General features: G+C 34.4%; 1 protein-coding gene across 1 annotated transcript in view; it reads left to right on the top strand.

Moving 5' to 3' along the window:
- Positions 1-9,451, top strand: part of LOC130592820 (coiled-coil domain-containing protein 102B-like) — a 136,140-nt gene extending 126,689 nt beyond the window's left edge. The window contains exon 6 of the mRNA XM_057397390.1: positions 9,362-9,451. Within this exon, the coding sequence (XP_057253373.1) occupies positions 9,362-9,451 (90 nt within the window). The remainder of the gene's footprint in view (positions 1-9,361) is intronic.
- The last annotated feature ends 10,396 nt before the right edge of the window (positions 9,452-19,847 follow it).

The raw sequence follows: 19,847 nt of genomic DNA, 5'->3' as shown, positions 1-19,847 counted from the left end.
ACAGCCCCAACTTTCTCAGCCTATCTTCATACGGGAGGTGCTCCAGGCCCCTGATCATCCTCGTGGCCCTTCTCTGGACTTGTTCCAACAGTTCCATGCCCTTTTTATGTTGAGGACACCACAACTGCACACAATACTCCAGGTGAGGTCTCACAAGAGCAGAGTAAAGGGGCAGGATCACCCCCTTTGACCTGCTGGTCACGTTCCTTTTGATGCAGGCCAGGATACGAATGCTTGCACAAGTCCAGGTAGATGTTGTCAACTGCTCTGCCCCTTTCTGTCAGTTCTGTCATAAGAATGGGTTTAAGTGAGCTAGCGGCTGTGTGGTTCTTTGTTGTTGGCTGGTCTTAAACCACGACAGTACTTTTAGCTTCTTCATAGAAGTCCACCAAATTGGTCAGGCAGGATTTCCCCTTAGTGAAGCCATGTTGGCTGTCACCAAGCACCTTGTTGTTTTTCATGTGCCTTAGTATGCCTTCCAGGAGAATCTACTCCAAGATTTTGCCAGGCACAGAGGTGAGACTGACTGCTCTGTAATTCCCCGGGTCATCCATTTTCCCCTTCTTGAAAATGGGGGTTATATTTCCCTTTTTCCAGTCATCAGGAACTTCACCTGACTGCCATAATTTTTCAGATATGGTGGCTAGTGGCTTAGCAACTTCATTCACCAGCTCCTTCAGGACCCACGGATGGATTTCATCAGGTCTCATGGACTTGTGCACATTCAGGTTCTTAAGATGGTCTCTAAACAGATCCTCTCCTACAGTGGGCCTAGGGTCTTCATTCTCATAGTCCCTGCATCTGCTTCCAAAAGTACCCTTCTTGCATCAGTTTATGATGTTAATGGAATTATACGGGCACAAAGCTGATCAAATCCAGCACTTACAACACATCAACAGTATTCAGAACCATATGATGAAAAGAATAGCTTATTTGGTTTAATTTTTTTTTTCTTATTAAATTTAACAAAGATGGTGAATGTGCCTCTAACTTCTACATATCCTGTGATGGTGTCATTTACCTTCTAACAACCATGTGGATTCTGTATCTTCTATACAAGCTTGTAAAATTCCTAAAGTCTAGCATCTACTATGCAGACAGTGTTTTCAACCTGCTTTTGTTATTTGTGATCCCAGCAGAATGATGCTCACTTTGAATCACCTGCTGTGATTCATAATTTTCAGGAAATAAAGAGAATATATTGAATCAGTTCTGCTTGGTTTAACAATATAACAAAAAGCTGTATTATGTTTCTGGTCACAGAAGAGCTTCATAGCATGTCATTCCAATTTTCTTTTTATTTATTTTTTGATATGTAAATAGGAAGATAAACTTTTTTTTTTTAATTACAACAATATTATTAAACAGTGGAGGCTTTCAGGCATCTAAGGATACTGTGGCGGATTCAGTCTTTAGAAGCAGTAAAATATTTAGAGATATGAAAAATCAAGGAATTGCAAAGCAACACCCAGAAAGAGAATCTCAATAGTGATTAAATTAACCTATGCAGACAAAAAAAAAAATAAAAAATCACAGGATTTCTATACTGATACAGAAACCAAGAATGTTCGAGATCTAAGACCTTCCCTATCAGTGAAATTTATAAATAAAATTGCAGATGATGTGACATTTACCTCAAATATATGCAATCTGAACTGCTAATATTCCATCTTAATATTCAACAAAATCACAGTTGCATATGCTCCAGCTTCTGAATGTGTCAAATGGTTGGATAGGTTACTTTTCAAGGAAAAATAAACACTGGTAAGTAAATAAAACATTAGGAAAACTGGACAAGGAAAAAAAAAGGAAAATTGCTCTTTATCTTATCTATTTGTACTTTATCTTTTGTCTTAACTGCTTTACTCTTGGTCTGCTTTTGTCCTTGTCTGCTTAACTGCCATTTAGGTATTAATGCCTTCCCCTTGTTTTTTTGCATATTTAAGATAATTCTACTGGTCCTGAGAGTACTTGTAGTATTTTATCAGACATGATAGGTCCTTAGATAAAGAAACCTTCACATTACCAGATTACCATTATCATTTGTTGCTTTTCACTTCAGCTCCCACATGACTTAAGCAGTCAAAAATTTACAAACCAGGGAGCTAGAGATTAGTGCTTTGTGGTACTTGAAAGCCTAGGTTCAGACTTACAGTTAGGTAATTTTCTAGCTGCATGCTGTCTTTAACAGCTTGTGAGATAGTAGCTACTATCATGTCAGAATTTGAAGCTGGGGGGAACGGAAGGGAGTAGAATAAGTAATTGTAATGTGCACATTCATATTCTGTCTCTCAGCATTCCAAGTTTTAGAAGAACTGCTTTTACTGTTGCAAAGCTTGTAATCACAGCACAGCAGTAGTGCATGGTATTTCTTTATACTCCAGCTAGTTCACGAGATACCAAACTTTACTACTGTCAAAGGTGATTTTGGGCAATGTTCCAAGGAAAAACATGGTGTACTGAAGAGCTCTTCAGTGTTTCTTAGAACTCTTGTACAATTTTCATTCAATTACTATAACTAGGAGCCATAATATTGCATGATACTGCATTACAGGAAGTAGTTTTTCCAGGAATTAAGTGGTTTATTTTATTGAGGGTACATGATTTTTCCTTATTTCAAAGAGAACTTAATTTTCAGTTTAAATATCCATGTAGTGTTTCCAGAGAGCAAAAAAAAATGTACATAACAAAGAAACTACCTGACATGATTTGGAAAATAACCCACTTAGTTTCAAGACAAATTTGGATGGAGAATAGGAAATGGATAAGGGGAGGAGGGGGGAGGAAAGTAAATGTCTGCTGCAGAGCTGAATATCTTTTCTACCTGGAAGAAGTAAGAGAAAGGAAGGAAGATGCATGTTGAGCAACTGTTAAAAGTTAAGAATTCTGAAGGGGTAAATGGAACTAAATTGAACCTAGCGACCATGTAATTACTGGGAAGGGAAATGATCATGTTTTTATTGGCCTGGAGATTATGCAGGCAAAAATACTACTATATCAAGTGAATCTTAATATGTGAAAAAGGAATGAGGAAAGAGCTTGTGCCAGCTGTACTTTCTTATCATTTACTCAGCTATTAGTAAAGATGTCTACAAAAAGCCTTTCATGCAAATCACATTTCCTAAAACAGAAAAGTCTCTACATATTGTTATCTTTTCCTTTGTAGGACTAAAAGAACTGTTTTTGTGTTCAGCAATCAGAAGCATTTCGTAAAGAAATATTAAAGCATGTTACACAAATAAGTCTTATCCTATCTACTTATAAGTCTTAAAAGAGTCACTTAGAGTACCTACCTTCTTTATAAGTAAGTACTTTAGCTAAAAGTTCATGGTGTTTGTTTGGGTTTTTTTCCCTAGTTTAATCTGACCATATGAAAATAAACCCACAAAAACTTATTGATTGTGTTGTGTCAGTCACTATTTAAAATATCTGACATCTCATTTTCAATTTTTACTTTTAAATTTTGAGTGTTTACAATTCAAATGTCAAACTCAATGATTTGCAGAGAATAATGGTGAAACTAATTTGCATTTTGTCTTAATGTATGCGTAGCAATAGCAAAAGTAATACTTCGTATTCAAATATAAGGGCATTTCCTGTTCTTTTATTGTAAGATGAAACAAATTGCATAAAACAGAAAAAGTGAAGGACACTGAAGTTTTAAGCAAGCTGTGAAAAAAATGTACTTTTTTCTGCATTCTTTCATTGTAAGATCAGATGACACAGATATTCTGTTTTATTCCACTGTGTTCATAGTATTCTAAAAAAACAAAGGTAGAAAAGCCAAAAAAGTTTCTGACATTTCCTAAAGATGTGAAATTATTTATTTCTTGTGTCCATTTTGTTGAAGAGAGTGGATACATTTTTCTTCTATCATGTAGTTGAAAGGAAGTTGGGTCTAGTTTTGTTTTTTCTTTTTTGTGGGATTTTTTTTTTCAGAAAGGTGGTTTTCTTTCTTATAAGTATGAGCATACCATAACTTAGCATGATCAAATTCTAAAACATTAGAATTTAAGAAAGTCATTATGCAAAGTCAACTGAGTAAAAGTGTGTGGTTATCTGAGAAATAGGAAAAAAAAATAAGAAAAACAGATCTTTTCAAAGGTGATCTTAAATGTGCCAGAATAGTGAAAATGTTATGTTATAAATGGGAATGATCCTTCTTTTGGAAAAACTCGCTGTTAACAAGACCTGACTTTATGAATGAGTCTGAAGGATTCCTTTTATGTTAGGTACCCACTGTGTAATGTTCATCCTCTGCTGCTCTTAAAGTGTTTAAAGTGGGTGACTTAAACTGTTTAACCTGCAGAAATACTTATTACTGGTTCTGATTGGCAAAACTACAATGATTGACTTGAAAATAGTTGTTTCTATTTTACAGCAAAGTTTGATCAAAACTGACATTTCTGTCATTTTCAAAAATATTAAATCTATTGCTTTACTAAATTTCATTATTAGTTATCGCAATACTCTGTACCAGAAATGTACTAGGGGTATTCGTTCTGAGACAAATTTTAAAGTTCAAAGGGTATATAATTATATGGCAAAACACATCTTTTCTTCTAAGGAAAATCAGAAAAGCATAATTTTGCATGAGTTCCAAGGAAGTAAAAATAATTGAATTAGAAATACGGAAAAAAATATTACTTGGTGTCTTGTGGCTCTCAAAGGAAACACAAAATTTAAAGAAAAGGTCATACTGTTTGAAAACTCACATAGCATTTTTAGAGACTGGAATCATACAGTGGATGAATTTACACAGGGTCTAAGCAATTTCTGCCTTGTAAAGATATGAAAACTAATTCAATATCCATATGTTCAATCATGGTCTGTAAAAGCCCCCTAATAGTAAATGGCAAATGTGTTTTAATTAAATCAGAAGCTGACATAAATCTATGTTACTGTAAAATGGGCAGGAACCTGTAATTCTGCTGAGAAAATTATTTTAGGCACTAATAAATGTCTAAAATTGATGTATAATTTATAGCAGTGAAGATACTAACTTAAGTTTGTAATGATTTCCTTTCTTCATTCTAATTTGGTTTCATAGCAGAGAACCCTTGCTTCTCCATGCATGCTTGGAAATAATGCATGATTTTTTGAACAGTACTGTATATCACAACTGTCATGGATGAGACAGTAAATGGCAAATCCTAGTGAATCTGGACTGATGTTTGTTATTATTTATTATTATTATTAAATCAGCTCTCACATTTTTATCTTTTAAAATTAAATATTCAGGATATTAGCTATTTGGTATAAACAGTTATTTGATCTAAACTTTTCTTGTGCTAGCATCTGGGAAGCTGGTGGGGTTTTTTAATTTCAATCTAATTTTATTTTCTATATCAAAGTCATGAAACAGTATATGACTCTTTTTAAAATGCAGATAAGATAATTAATAATATTCCTTTGAGAACTTGGTAGGATTGAGCTAGTGTGGGAAAATTCAGCTCTTCCTTGATGCACGTGAAATCTGTAATTACCACAGAAAGAGACAATGCTTTTTACATATAATTTTAATCTCATCTGGGGGGAGTCCTGAAATTCCTTAGTCTTCTTTAGGTTTTCAAGAATAAATATCCAGAAAGGAGAAAAATCTTTCAGATATCTTGATTTCTTTCTCTTTTCCGCATGTACGGGTGGACATTTATCAGTACATAATCGTGTATTTCTTGTTGTACTCTCTTTAACACTGTGACATTAGTTCCTTACTATTTTGCCTTTAATCTACACTGCTGGCCTTTGGAAGTCTTCATTGGTTAAAACCAACAACAACCTTGTAATGTCACTCTGTAGCATCATCATAGCAAATTGTGTGAGGACTTAAACAAGAAGACAGTAATAATTCTACCTTAAAATAATTCAGTCTAGTTCTTCCAATTAATTACTGTGCCCTTACACTAAAAAAAAAATAATTTTAAGCAGCAATAAAGAATTTTAAGATATCCTGCAAAGAAATGCACGCACAAATGATATTAATTGAGCTCTAAATCAGTGATGCTAAACAAAAGCAAGGAAATGCATGGTGAAGCAGGAAATGAACCATATGTTATTGTATACCTAGGCACAATAGGGACACTATCTTAATGGCTTTCTTAATGCTCCTGTTGTACCAGATATTGGTGGACATATGGTATGCTTCCTTTTTATATGCCTGTGCATTTTCATGATTTTGTTAGCTGACTTTGATAGCATTTTCTGTTTGTCTGCTATTAGGAAGTGGTCTTTAAAACATTTTGCTCATTAATTTGGAGTTCAAAACCCAAGTATTTTGTTTTGCTTATTCATTTGTATCAAATCCTTTTTTTTTTTGCTAAAGAAGTTGCATATTCATTTTATTATTATGCTTTTCACAATTCCAGTCCCTTTCTGGCAATAATTTGGAACAAATTGTGTAGTCCTTCCACATACAGAAGGGTTTTGACTCAGTGCTGGCCTAACAGCTGGCTAAAACTACAACAGCAGCTGCAGAGCTATCTGAGCTTTTCATGACCAGGATCATGGAATTATAAAAATATTTAGGTTGGAAAAGACTTTTCAGATCATCAGGTCCTAGCAATAACTTAGCACTGCCAAGTCCGTCAATACCTCCAGGGGTGATTCAACCCCTTCCCTGCGCAGCCTGTACCAATGCTCAATAACCCTTTCAATCTTCCTTATATCCAATCTAAACTTCCACTAGCACAACTTGAGACTTTTTCCTCTTGTCCTTCCACTTGTTACTTGGCCACTCACGCAATTTGCTGCTTCCCTGCCTGCCCTGAGGAACCTCAGAGAGCTCTGTCTGGAAGCAGACATATTTCCCATTTCAGCTGGCTCCTAGTGCCCTTCCATCATGTGGCTGAGGGACACAATAGAACAACTTCTTATCCCATTCTTTCCCAGAAGCTGTCAAGGCTAGCTGATCCAGACTACCCACAGGAAAGATCTCCTTAATGGAAATGGAAGGAATGCCACAAATGCTCACACTGAGTTAGACTGTTCATTGCTGCCATCACATGGAATACACACATTGAAATAGCGAAAGTGCAGAACTATTAGGAAGAATTAAATCTTCTAAACAGAGAAGAGCAATTGAGCCAAACCCTTTTGGTATACATGTGACATACTCCAGGTATACATTGGCAAAAATTACCTTCCATAAAGCAGTGATCTCAGGAGTTCCTACAGGACGTATTTGAAGACTGTTGTAAACCAATGTGGAAATGAAAGCAAGTTGTACACTAGCTTGTCAACAAACACTATGAAGTTCTGTGATTTGTTACAGATTGAGACTAGTATTTTAAAAAAAGAATGGATGCATGCTAGGGATTTCTGGCAAGTGTGTAAGCTTTTGCATAAACATTTAAAGCTTACCATTCTATATATTCATGTATTTGTTTTAGTAGTAGCTCATATGTGTAGCTGCATTCATTTGATTGCAAAATAGATGTCAGAATTAAACTCTTACTCTTTTATAGCTACCCTAACATAACATCTAGAAACACCAGCTTGTTTCTAAAATGTTTAATTAAAAAATACTGTAAAAACAAGTAACTTGGTTTGTCTTGAAAGTGTGTTCTGTGTGTTTCTAGGGGAACAAGAGGTAATTTAAGCCCATAGCTATCAGTTAAGGGCTAGTTGCAGGTACTATTTTGCATATATATTTCATTTATTTATTTAAGTTTAATCTACAACTCATTTGCTAGTTTTAGGGATTTTATTTTTAGTTTATATTAGTATATTTTAGATTAGCAAAATTAATGAAGGAAAAAACTGTGAGTGATATTGCACAAATACATGCACAGAAGTATTTTTAATAATGAGTTGTTAATAGAACTTAATATAGAATCTCTAAGAAGACAAAATTATTTTTGGAAATCATTAAAGTAATTAAAAAGGAAATGTCCATTTGTTAAAAAAAAAAAAATCCAGTGAAATTCAGTATTAACAACTAAGTTTTCAATCATTTTAGTCTTGTGTATCCAGCAGGGTGAAGAATTTGCCAGATTATTGATTCTTACTTGGCAACCAGTCTGTTCTTCAGCAGACAGGAACATCATGTGATCTGTGACTCTGCAAGTGATCACACAGCTGTGCTAGCTCAAAGACTTCTACTATTTGGCATCTTACTTAACCCAGAGTGATTTTGACACGTGATGCTGGGTTTTTCTAAGTACGCATTTATTTTCTTACTAGTAGACACATTAGAGTAGATGTGTACGCATAATGGCATGAAGGAGCCATTCACACTACCAGGAGCTGGGTTTAGATCTACTAGGAAAAAACATGTTCCGCAGTCAGACAACAATACTCAGGTTCCTCGACATGTTTGGACACTCTTCACAAGACTTTTAAGGTCCCAGAGCCAAGACTAATCCAAAGGGTTTATGAACTCCCTTTGCTGAAAGCCTGTTCAAGATACATTAAAAAGACAAGAAAAATAGGAATTGCACTGTGGCTTGACAGCAGGATTTCAATGAAAGTGTAAAGATGACACTGGGAGAATTGGAGATGTATGGCCCTAAGCTTAAGGCATAGAAAATTTTCAATTAAACATGGATGAGGTAAAAGCTAGTAATATACATAAATAGTTTAGATCTGCCATGATTTATTCACTCTTACATGTGGTTTTCTTGGGTCAGTTTCTAGTATAGCTATTTTGGGCAGTGCTTAAGCTCCTAAATCTTGATAAGCCTGTGTTCTGTGCAGGGCTACTGTCTTTTTACTGTGTTCTTAATTCCAGAGAGCATAATAGCCTGTTTCTGGTGCCCACCTTGAGTGGCAGTTCTTGTTCTGCTGCACACTGGTTTTGAGCATGTGATTTACCCACCCAAAATTTGGCTAAGTTATAATTATGCTTTTACAAGTAATCTCTCCCTGTTGTTATTAATGTAATATGAAGACATTATGCTGGACTGCTGTCTAGAATTCTGACAAATTAGGGGTTTGAGATATCTTTGACCTTTTTCACTATTCTCCACTTTCCCTTCTTCTGATAAAAAAACTCATGAGTTATATATAAGTACTTTAAATGTATCTTGAATAGCAATAGTACTGCAGTTCAGAATTGTCAATCAATAAATAATAGCTCCTAGTCATCAAAAGTGAAGCAAGTGTAGACTACTCACTGTGAAAGACAATTCCAAGTAATTGCTGTGAAACACTATAGTTTTTTATTCATTGTTAAGGAATCAGTTGAAGAAAGTATCTAATGCATACTACAAGCTTAACAATACTGAAATCTTTTCCCATCTAAATTCTACTGTATCCTACTGTAATTTTTTCTCAGAATAAATTTGACCTGCAATTGTTTTAAACTTAAACTGACTTTTCTGCTTAGTGTTGTGGTCACATATCTTTAAAAATTTCATTTCAGAGTAGAGAGACAGAAGAAAGCAGACTCAGGATTTTTGACCAAAGAAAGTTCCTTGGATGTTGCTGGAAAGTCTACCAAGATAGTGAGTGAAGAGCAGATCATCAAAGAGCCCTGCAGCAAAAAAGGCTAACAGTAAAGAAGGACAATAAAAGTAAACTCTTCATAAAGACGTAAAGGAAAATTTCATTGAAGAAGTGCATGCCGGACATATATGGGAACACTGTATGCATTATTTCTACGTATTCCAGATTTTTTTTGAGAACCAAGGAAAATATGCTAGTGCCAGTGTGTACTAACCTAGAATTTTTGTTGACAGTTTTCTGTCCTTCCTTTCCAGTTGTCTTTATTGCACTCCTCTAAAGCAAAAGGTGTATTTTGATTTTTCATTTAGGGAAAAAATACTTTAGAATGTACACAACATATGAAAGGTTCACATTTAGTCCTGGGAAGACAGTGAGTCTGAAATGGAAGTCAATGATTTGTTTCTTGCTTTGCTCCTGTCTTTTCTTTGTATTTATATAGCAATGGGCAAGTAACTTTGCTTCTCAGGTTCCCCAGTTCTATCACGGTGACATACGCACTACGCTTTTTTTTCATTATAAAAAAAAAAAAGAAGAAGTTTTTATTTAAAATACCTGAATGTTATTACTTATACATTTAGATTTTAAAAGTATTTGTTTTTCTTATGACATAAAAGAAATACATAGAAATAATGCATCTAAACTATATCTTAATGTATATATCACTTTTTTTTTACATTTTTTAATAGTCCATGGAAAAATTATAAATGTCACATAGAAACCCACATGAATATATTAAGATAAACTGCAAAAGCAGATTTTGAAAATTTTAGAAAATTCATTATTTATAAAAAACAGTAACTTTCAGACACAAATTATACTGTTTTGCTGTTTGACATATACAGTTTTTAACGTATAAGTAGACTCTGCATCACAGTTTCTGCAAACCTGTTTTACTTGCTAAGCGATGTTTGTTTCATGCCTTATATCCCTATAAATTGAGAACTTCTGAGAGAATTCTAGTTGCATTTAAAGCTAACAATATTTCTCACACCACTAATATATTATATTCTCCTTCTAAGCCTGTTGCAGATATTGTGTCCTCCTGATTTGTCTTGCAATTTACCTGGCACCATATAAAAAGAAACAATTATTTTCACAATTGGTGACTGCTGTAGAAGTTTTTGTGAAGACAATGTGTGCATAGTTAAAATTTGCTTAGTTTCAGGTGCAGATTGGTCAAATTTACAAACGGGAAGCATTAAAGGTTGTTAATTACACAGGAATCACATTTTTTCTAGGAATTCCCTAAGCTGTAAATGATTGGAGGCTGAGATTAGCCAGAAGACTCTACCTGTGTTTGTGGCCACCTCAGAGCACCAGCTTTTGGCCGCTGCTGGAGATGGTATGCTAAAGTAGAAGGATCCGTGTTTTGACTACCTTATTATGTTCTTAGCCTTTTCTCATGTTTACAAGTGCTGACCTATTCCCAGCCATTACCTCTCAGAATACAGTAAGGGATACATAATGAAGGAATGCTGTCTTTCTCTGCTACCAGTAGCTGATGTTCATCAGCAAAGTACAGAGATACTGTGAGACAATTTATTTTTAAGTGAATTTAAACGTTTAAAACTTATAGGACAATAACATTGACAATAACGTAAGATTCATAACTGTCCTCGTTCCAGATGGAATAAAGTTATTTTGCTTCTTAGCAGCTAGTACAGTGCTGAGTTTTGGCTTCAGTCTGAGAACAATGCTGATAATACACCGATGTTTTAGATCCTGCTAAGCAGTGCTTACCCTGATCAAGGACTTTTCAGTCTCATGTTCTGCCAGTGAGAAGGGGCACAAGAAGCTGGGAAGAAGCACAGCCAGGATAGCTGATCCAAACTAGCCAAATGGATATTTCATACCATAGAACATCATATTCAGTGTATAAACTTGGGGGTGAGTTGGCAAGGAGGGGATGGGATGGGCATTGGTCAGCTGGTGGTGCAGAGCTGTACTCTGCATCACTTGTCTTTCTCAGATCTTATTCTTGTATTTTTTTTTCTTTTACATTATTATTATTATTGTTGTTATTATTATTATATATTACTTCAATTATTAAACTGTTCTGTTCTTAATCCACAAGTTTTTTTCTAATACCCATCATACTTAGTTTTCTTTTTTAACTTGAACTTCTTCCCTTTCTTAGCTTACTGGTTCAAGGATTTATATCAAACAAAAGAACTCTGGCCTAGTTCCATGCATTGTGACTTTCTCTAAAATTTCTCTAAAGTTCCATCTGCTTTTCTTATGCCAGCATCTTTGTGACACCTCAGCATGTAATATGAAAATGCCGAACTGAAAATGCCATATTAAAAATGTCAATATGACAATAGAAATTGAAAGTGTGTAATTACTGATTTTCAAATACTGTAACAGCCAAATGTTCTTCTATGGTTACACTAAAGCACTTGAAAATATAGTAATGCCACATAACAGCTTACTGATAAAAGCCTGTATCATTTAGACAAGGTTTGGAGACAAGACTTTTTTTTTTTTTTATCTGACAAGCAATTAGAAATATGGTCCTTTCAGAGATAAAGTCCGAGGTCTTCAGGAGCTGGGCAAGATTCCTTTAAGCTCCAGGGTCTCTTTTCAGCCTACAGTAATATCTAGGGCTAAAAGTTAAATAATTTTGTGAGTTACTGGGGAAAGAAGGATTCTGTATTTCTCCCTGTCTATCTCCAAGCAAGTAAGAAAAACAGATAACGTTTAATTGGTGCTGGAGAATATTTCTGTGCTACCAACTTGGCGTTCTAACATGGATGTCCATAGAAATCAAACTAGAAGCTAGTTTCTGCTGCTCTGTGTAGCTCTAACATACAAACCTTTAGTACATGCTCACTGTGTTATAATACCCAGCAGGCGTGCTATATCTGGATAGTCCAAAGGTTATGTCAATAAAAAGATTATCAGATTATGCTAATCTTTAAATTTATATTTCAAAATATCAATATAGTATCTTTTATTTCTCATAAGAAAATTATAGTTTCTTGAAGGATAGTTAATATTTACATTTATCCCTCACATTTCTTTGTAATCACTTATTGATCATATTTTACTTTAAAGTACCTTTTTAGCAGTACTATTTAACTTGTCTTGCTTGATTGTGATAGATCACACAAGATGCTTTCATTTTTCATAATTTCCTCCTATTCCTTGAGTAAGAGAAAATGCAGCTACTTCTGTTAACCACATGAAATATTTATTTCAGCAACTACATACACAGAGAACTTCAGAGGTCTCTCTGAAAAAGTAAACCCATAAATTAGTCACTTGAAAGTAAGCCAAATAAGATGATACATAATCGCCCTGGCTGCAGCAGATAATGTCAAAAAATGTTAATTTATGTCCTTTTCATCATAATAATAGCATACCACCTGATCTTAAATATACATCTATGATATGTGCTATATACAAGTATTCCCATCCATTCCTCTTTTTCATGTGTGCAGTGAACACACACATTTGTGCAGACATGACTTGCTCATGGTCACTAAGGATAAATACGGGAAAGTCAGGAAAATGTCAAACCTTCAATTTGGTTGCAAACCATTGAGTTGTTCTTCCTTTCTTGAGATAAGTGTTGCCTAAAAAAGCGAAATGTCTATCCATTTACTGTCTGAGTGTGACTGTCTCCATTGCTTCCATGCTTAAATCTTGCCACAATTGAGGGGCTATCTCAAGAGTAACCAGAGTCTATTTATTTTCCTCACTTTAAAGGAAAAAAAATCCTCCAATACTAAATTAAAAATATGCCAGGAAGCAATTATTTCTCAGGAACTATGGAGATTCTTGGATGCCTTTTATCATTAGAGACTGTGACTTCAAGATGAAGGGAAGCAATTTTATTCAATTTTAATCAAAAAAGTATATTAATATTTTTTTACAATCTAAATAAATATTATCTAAAACTCAAACACTAGCTTCAAGGGTTATTCTCAATATGTTCAACAAACATAACTGTGTTAAACTGCAAATGTGATTCAGTTGCCTGCTTTAATCATGAACAGAATATTTTCCAGGCAATGCCATTTCAGGAGTCAATTGATCTTAATTAGAAAAGGGCCATGAATGCCTGCTTAGGCTAAGATTAGATAAAATAATTCTTAAAGCTGTTAATATTTAAAAGAAGAAAATGCAGATAAGTACAAACAAAACCATGCTTCTTATAATTTAAGTTTGTGTTTTTTTCTTTGTAAGAGTGTAAAATGAAGAACTATTATCATACCATCAATCAGTGGACACATTAGAAGATAAAAGTGAATTTGCTTATCTAATTAACTCAACAGAATTCTATGGTACACATACAATAGACAGTATTTCTGTCTAAATGAATGCTTTTCTTCCAGTCAGATAATCAATAAAAATACAAATGGATTCAAAAGTCAATGCTCTACATAGATTCTCATTAGACATTGCACTACATTATTGATATCCACAAACAGAATTTAAGAAGCACAGCTTTAAGAGTTCTGAAATGGCAGCATATATCTGAAGGCTACTGTAATTGTTCCCTAATGTCCTGACGACATTGATTAGAGCTTGATGAAACCACAGAAGTCTCTCTCAAATAAACAACCAACTACAACAAAAGAACAAAAAAAAATAATTAAAAAGGAAAAAAAAAAAAGTGGAGCTCTTAGTGCCATGGTAATTCTCTAAGAAAAGAAATCAAAATTAGGAAGAATCTTAAACTTTGAAGTGTCTGCCCTTAAGAGAAAAAGCAAATAAACACATTATCTTTAATGTGTTTTGACATGTTTTAGAGACATTCCCTTTTAATGAGAAAAAATACTAAAAGTTTTTTGACATGACTATATATGATTAATCACTTATTTTGTTTTCTTCGTTGTATGTTGTTCTTCACCTTATTTTGTTCTTGTTATGTACTGCCAGATATATTGTTAAAAATCATGTTGACTGGAATAGAAAGTTTAAATGCTTTTACTGCATTCAATGGAACAAAGTTTTGTTTTACAACTTAAATGCCTTATGAAAGCTTACATGTAACTAGGCATATATAATCATTGATAAGATTCTGGTTTTGCAGTAGAGGTTTAACCATCACTGGCTCTCTCCCTCCTATAGATCAGAGGAGGAGAAAATAAGGTGAAAGAGCTTAAAGATTGAGGTAAGGACAGGGATAGTTATTGCTTATCAATTACTGTCATGGACAAGACAGATTCAATTTGGGGAAGTTTAATATTGCTAATTAATAACAAAGTATACTAGTGAGAAATAAAAACAGAAGTTAAACCACCTTCTTCTCCCCCCCTCCTCCTCCAGGTTCAGCTTCACTCGTTCACTCCTGACACCTCTACCTCCTCTGTTTGAGTGGCGCAAGGGGAATGGGGCTTGCAGTGAGTCCGTAACTGCTTCTCTGTGCCACTATTTCCTCCTCATAATGTTCCCTTGAAGCTGGGATACAGTCCTTAATGAACTGCTCCAACATGGAAGCATGACCCTTCAGGAGCAGACTGCTCCAGAATGAATTCTCTATGGCTGAAGCAACTGCCATAAAGCCTGCGCCAGCGTGAGCTCCTGTCCATAGGCCCCATGTCCTGTCAGGATCCTTATCCTGCATGGGCTCTCCAAAGGCTGCAGCTTCTTTCAGGCATAGACACCTGCTCTGGCATGGGGTCCTCCATGGGCTGTAGGTGGATATCTTCTCCTCCGTGGACCTCCATAGGCTGCAGGGGCACAGCCTGCCCCATCATGGTCTGCACCACAGGCTTCAGGGGAACCTCTGCTCTGGCACATGGAGAACCTCCACCCCTCCTTTTTCAATGACCTTGGTGTTTGCAGGGCTATTTCTTACACTCTCACAGCAGTGGTACAACATTTTTACCCTTTTTTAAATATGTTATCATAGAGAAGTCATGAGCATCACTGCTGGGCTCAGCTTTGACCAGCAGTGGCTCTTTTTAGCAACTGTCTGGAACTGACTCTGGCTGAAAAGGGTGCAGCTGCTGTTCACAGAACCCACCCTGGCAGCCCTCCTCTCGTTACCAAATCCATGCCACACAAACACAATATAAGTGTCTGTATTCCAATAGTGAAACTCTTCTTTCTGGATTAATTTGAACAGGGGATAAAAAATAAGTTAGAGAGAACTTACCTCATTGTTTTAATTAAACAGGTTTATGCTGCTATTATTCTATTATTACCCTATCTTGTAAATCAATGTATCAATTATTTTCAGGCTACATGAATTATGCAATGCAATTTGTGGCATGCTGCAGTATAGTGAACTGTTCCATAAGTGGTCAAAATTAGTATACCTCTCTATGGTTGATAAAAGCTGTTTCCAATACATTCATTTATTACACTAATTAATAATGAAAAGTTAAGAGCTCAAGAATGACACAACTTGATCAACAACCATAGAAAAAGTTTGCCTAGTTTATTGCTCATAATCCCAATCGTTTCCAAAGAACCCACATATTGAGAGTTTCTGTTCTGTTAATAAAAATATAGCCACTTAGTATAACATAAGTTACCATATACATGTTGAATGAAAGGCTATATTATGTGATGGCTTACTTCTAGAATTTCAGACTTTTCTAGGGGTTTCGTTCAACCCTGTCATAGGCATGCTATATAAAAACTTCTGCATTTACATAATTAAAAATATTTTCTAATAAAAGATATGTCTAATGCTCAAGAAAGATGTATTTTATTCAAAGTGGAATAGATCCAGAAAAAAAAGTTGAGGAAAGCTCTTTTTATTATGCCATTGTCTTGGTAAGAATCGCTCAGTAGCTGTGAGATAAATGAGAAGATAGAAGAGCCTGCTTGGAGAGAGCTGGAATCAGTTTTCTTCTTGTGTTTGGGTTTTTGTTTGTTTGTCTGTCTTGCAACCTGGTTGACACACTGCTGAGATTTGAAATAAAAATAACTACATGTGATTTATGAATCTTACCTTTCATTTGTTTAGTTTAAGTGATCAAACTGCTGAGCTTTAGGTTGAACAAATATATGTTGAATAACTATGATTTTTTTTTTTTTTTTTCCTTCTGGTAAGGAAAAGTTACTTTTTTTTTTTATATTTTTTTTCCTGAAATATTTTCCCCCCAGTTTTGCTGCTAAACTGAAAAATCAATTATTGTGATTCATTTTTTAATGTTGCAAGTAACAGCATAGGTTTCTGGATAGTTAAAGAAATCCAAAATTACAAAATAAGCATCTCAAAATCTACTAAATTATATAAAAGTAAAAAATAACTTTATAATTATAGCTAGTAAGACATTGCATGTTGCAAATAAATGGCAAGAAATATGTTTCAAATTCTTAATGGGGTATTCTGATTCTGAGAGAGATAAATTCAGCAGAGAAAAAAAATCAGCTCCTGCCTAAACCAGTTACATTGTCCTGTATCATCTCTACGTATGCTGTTTTCTAAACATTAACTTTGGAGAAAGCATGTGGATCACATGAAAAGAGTTGTCTAAAGAATGCTGTCACTATGATGTTAAAAAAGCCACTTTTGCTGTCACAGATATCACTCTATTGAAGCGGATCCTTAAGGGAAAAATAAATTACTTCATTTTGATTTAGAACTAATGTACAGTATAAATCAAAGTCCTCTTTAATTGCCATTTCTTCAGGCCTGAGTTCCCATGGTAAAACATCTCACCCACAGGAAAAGATATACTTGTCTGTTGACCATTTACCATTTTCTTTAGGCAGTACAGTACCCTGTGGGAGACACAAGGAAAGGAAAGCCCAATTTTTTTACTCCTATCTAAATTTCAGGCAGTAAAAAGTAGATGCTGTGGTTCAAAAGACAGAATTTTCTTGCTAAATATTTTTATTTTTACAGTACATTTTACACAAGCACTGTTGAGTTGGTATATTTCATTGATTTGGCCAAAAGTGAAATGGTCCTATCATATTTTAAATGAAAGATTCTTCTTATAATTAGTTTCTAATTAAGTCTTGATGCAGTAACCATCTAAAATATTAGCTTAAACATATCAAACTAATGCAGTGTATTGATTTGGATGATGTTTAAGATATAGGCAGGATGATCATAAATTCATACACTCATACTTTCAATATTCTTTGTCCTAAGTATTTAAATTTAGGACTATTTTGACTGAACCTTTTCACTGAAAAGTATTTTTATAATATGATTCACTGGATTTAAAAAGCAAGTTAGTTTTGTTGCATGCAAACACAAAGATCATTAGAAAGTGGTACAGGAATGCACATCAAAACCACCTGGCCAAAGGCATGACACTAAGAAAGAAGACAAGGACACTAAGAAAGAAGACAAGTACTAAAAAGAGAATATCTGTTAACTCATTGGTCATAGCTTTCTAATGCTTGAGGACACAATAACATTTATTTTAGTCAGTAGGAAAGAATTAAAGGCTTGCCAGAGACACAAATATATTTGAAAGGTACAACAGATCAGCTCACCTGTATATGCAGCAACCAGCATGTACCGCACAATCCTAGAGACTGAAAGCATTTAACATAATCTTAGGCACTGATATCTGGAGGCTTGATGAACTGCATAATGTTAGGGGAATGCATATGAATCTAAATGTAAAGGAAGATGTACATCTTTTATCTTCACAAAACTTCTGTCAACCTCAGTTCTTATTCATGGAAAGCTTCCATGAATGAGAAACATGGAACAAAACCTTTAGAACAACGGTATGTGTGTGGAGAGATAGAAACACATAACCTGAAATAGAACTATTTTGTTTACTACATGCTTAACTTTAGGTCTGACATCAGTTATCAAAAAAAAAAAAAAAATTAAACTACTATATCTTTGGTTACAAAGTGCTGTTGCAACATTTTTTAAGCATATAAAATTGTACGGAAATTCAGAAAACTACTCGGAGTGCATGCTAATGTATCTTCCTTGGTGCTTATCAGTCAAGGAAAACATTCAAGTGTCCTACTTTTCTTCCTCAAGTCACATGGATTTGAAGAAAAGCAACCAAAGTAGAATAACAACTAAAAAAAAAAAAAAAAAAACTAAAAGAAAAACCAAAATTATCAACACATAAGCAAAAGAGGTAAGGAACTAAAAATTATTAGTGCATGTAAAAGCAGAAGTGTAAAAAAGGAATAGCACAAATTTCACCCAAAATGAATTATTATTCTTTATGATCAGAACTTTCACTAAGTAAAATACAAAATTTAAATATAAGAGGAATAAGAGAATTATAGAGACATATATATAGTAAAATAAGTAAATATTCTAAGAAAGTTACCCCTAAAATGATCAAAGCAGATGCATAATAGCCTTTTCATCCTTACATTACACAGTATATTGGGACTTTCCTTAAAAAGAAAGTAAGTCATATAGACACATTTCCACCATTCCATCCTGTATTTATTTAGGTTGTTTACCACAAGCCTAAGGAAGACAACCCTAACCATAACACTGTCCAAGGAATATAATTCAAGTTCTATTAAAAATATAATTTCTCAAGTTTTTGCTGTTCAATATTTGAAAATAATAACTACCATGTGTAGATGATCTGTTTTCTTCAGGATCAGTTTTAAAAATTATCACTCTTCCTCTTCTTATTTTTTGGCTATTTGTTTTTAACTGTGTTTTTTTGAGCACATTTTCTGGTTTCAGAAACTACAATATAGGAATAGGCTGGATGCATTTTCTCAGATCTGATTAGGATAATGAAAAAAAAATCTTACAGAAATTTGAATCAGTAGAAGTGACTGAAAGGTAAATTTAAGCTTATTCTAATTATTAGATGGTTTTAAAGTTTATCAGGTGCATAACTACTAAATTCATAGATGTTTTCATTGAAATGCATGGTTTTGAAAATTTTTTTTTACTGATTTATTATAATGTCAAATTTTACTAATTTTTACTGATTTATTATAATGTCAAATGAGGTTGAAAAACACTTCTTGATTTCCTCTAGTACTGGTATTGTGATCTAACCAGTTTTATAGGTTCTTAAATGGTTTTGGCACAAATCCTAGGGTATGCTTATAAGTGCAGACAGAACTGGCATATCGCATAGACTGAAATAGGTCCGAATAATCTGGTGACTTTAAATAATACAAATGCAGCAGTGCAAAATCCAACTTTGTGTAAGTAGAAACCAATTATGTTTCTCCTGAATCTTGTCACATATTTGGTTTAATATGAGAAGGGCAAGGAAGCCACTTGCAAGTTTCAGAATTACTTTTCTGTTAGTAGAGAGAGGCTGGAGGTTACCATTTCCAGAATGTTTCATATCATTCTGGTTGCCAGTGTGCAGGAAAACAGAATTCAAATTGGAACATTTACAGTCAAGAGCTACTGAGATGATTACAGGATGAACCTTTCATTTGACTAGTATAGCTTGTCTTCTTTAATTTTACTAAACAAAGCCTGTGAGGACACAGAAACTCACTGCACATCGGAGCATCCCGACGCG

Source organism: Pezoporus wallicus, unplaced genomic scaffold (genome assembly GCF_028554395.1).
Source record: "Pezoporus wallicus isolate ANWC-B61680 ecotype Strahan unplaced genomic scaffold, APGP_CSIRO_Pwel_v1 contig_227, whole genome shotgun sequence".
In the NCBI taxonomy this organism is placed as follows: domain Eukaryota; kingdom Metazoa; phylum Chordata; class Aves; order Psittaciformes; family Psittacidae; genus Pezoporus; species Pezoporus wallicus.
Note: the sequence above shows the minus strand (reverse complement) of the source record. Positions and strands in the feature narration are given on the sequence as shown.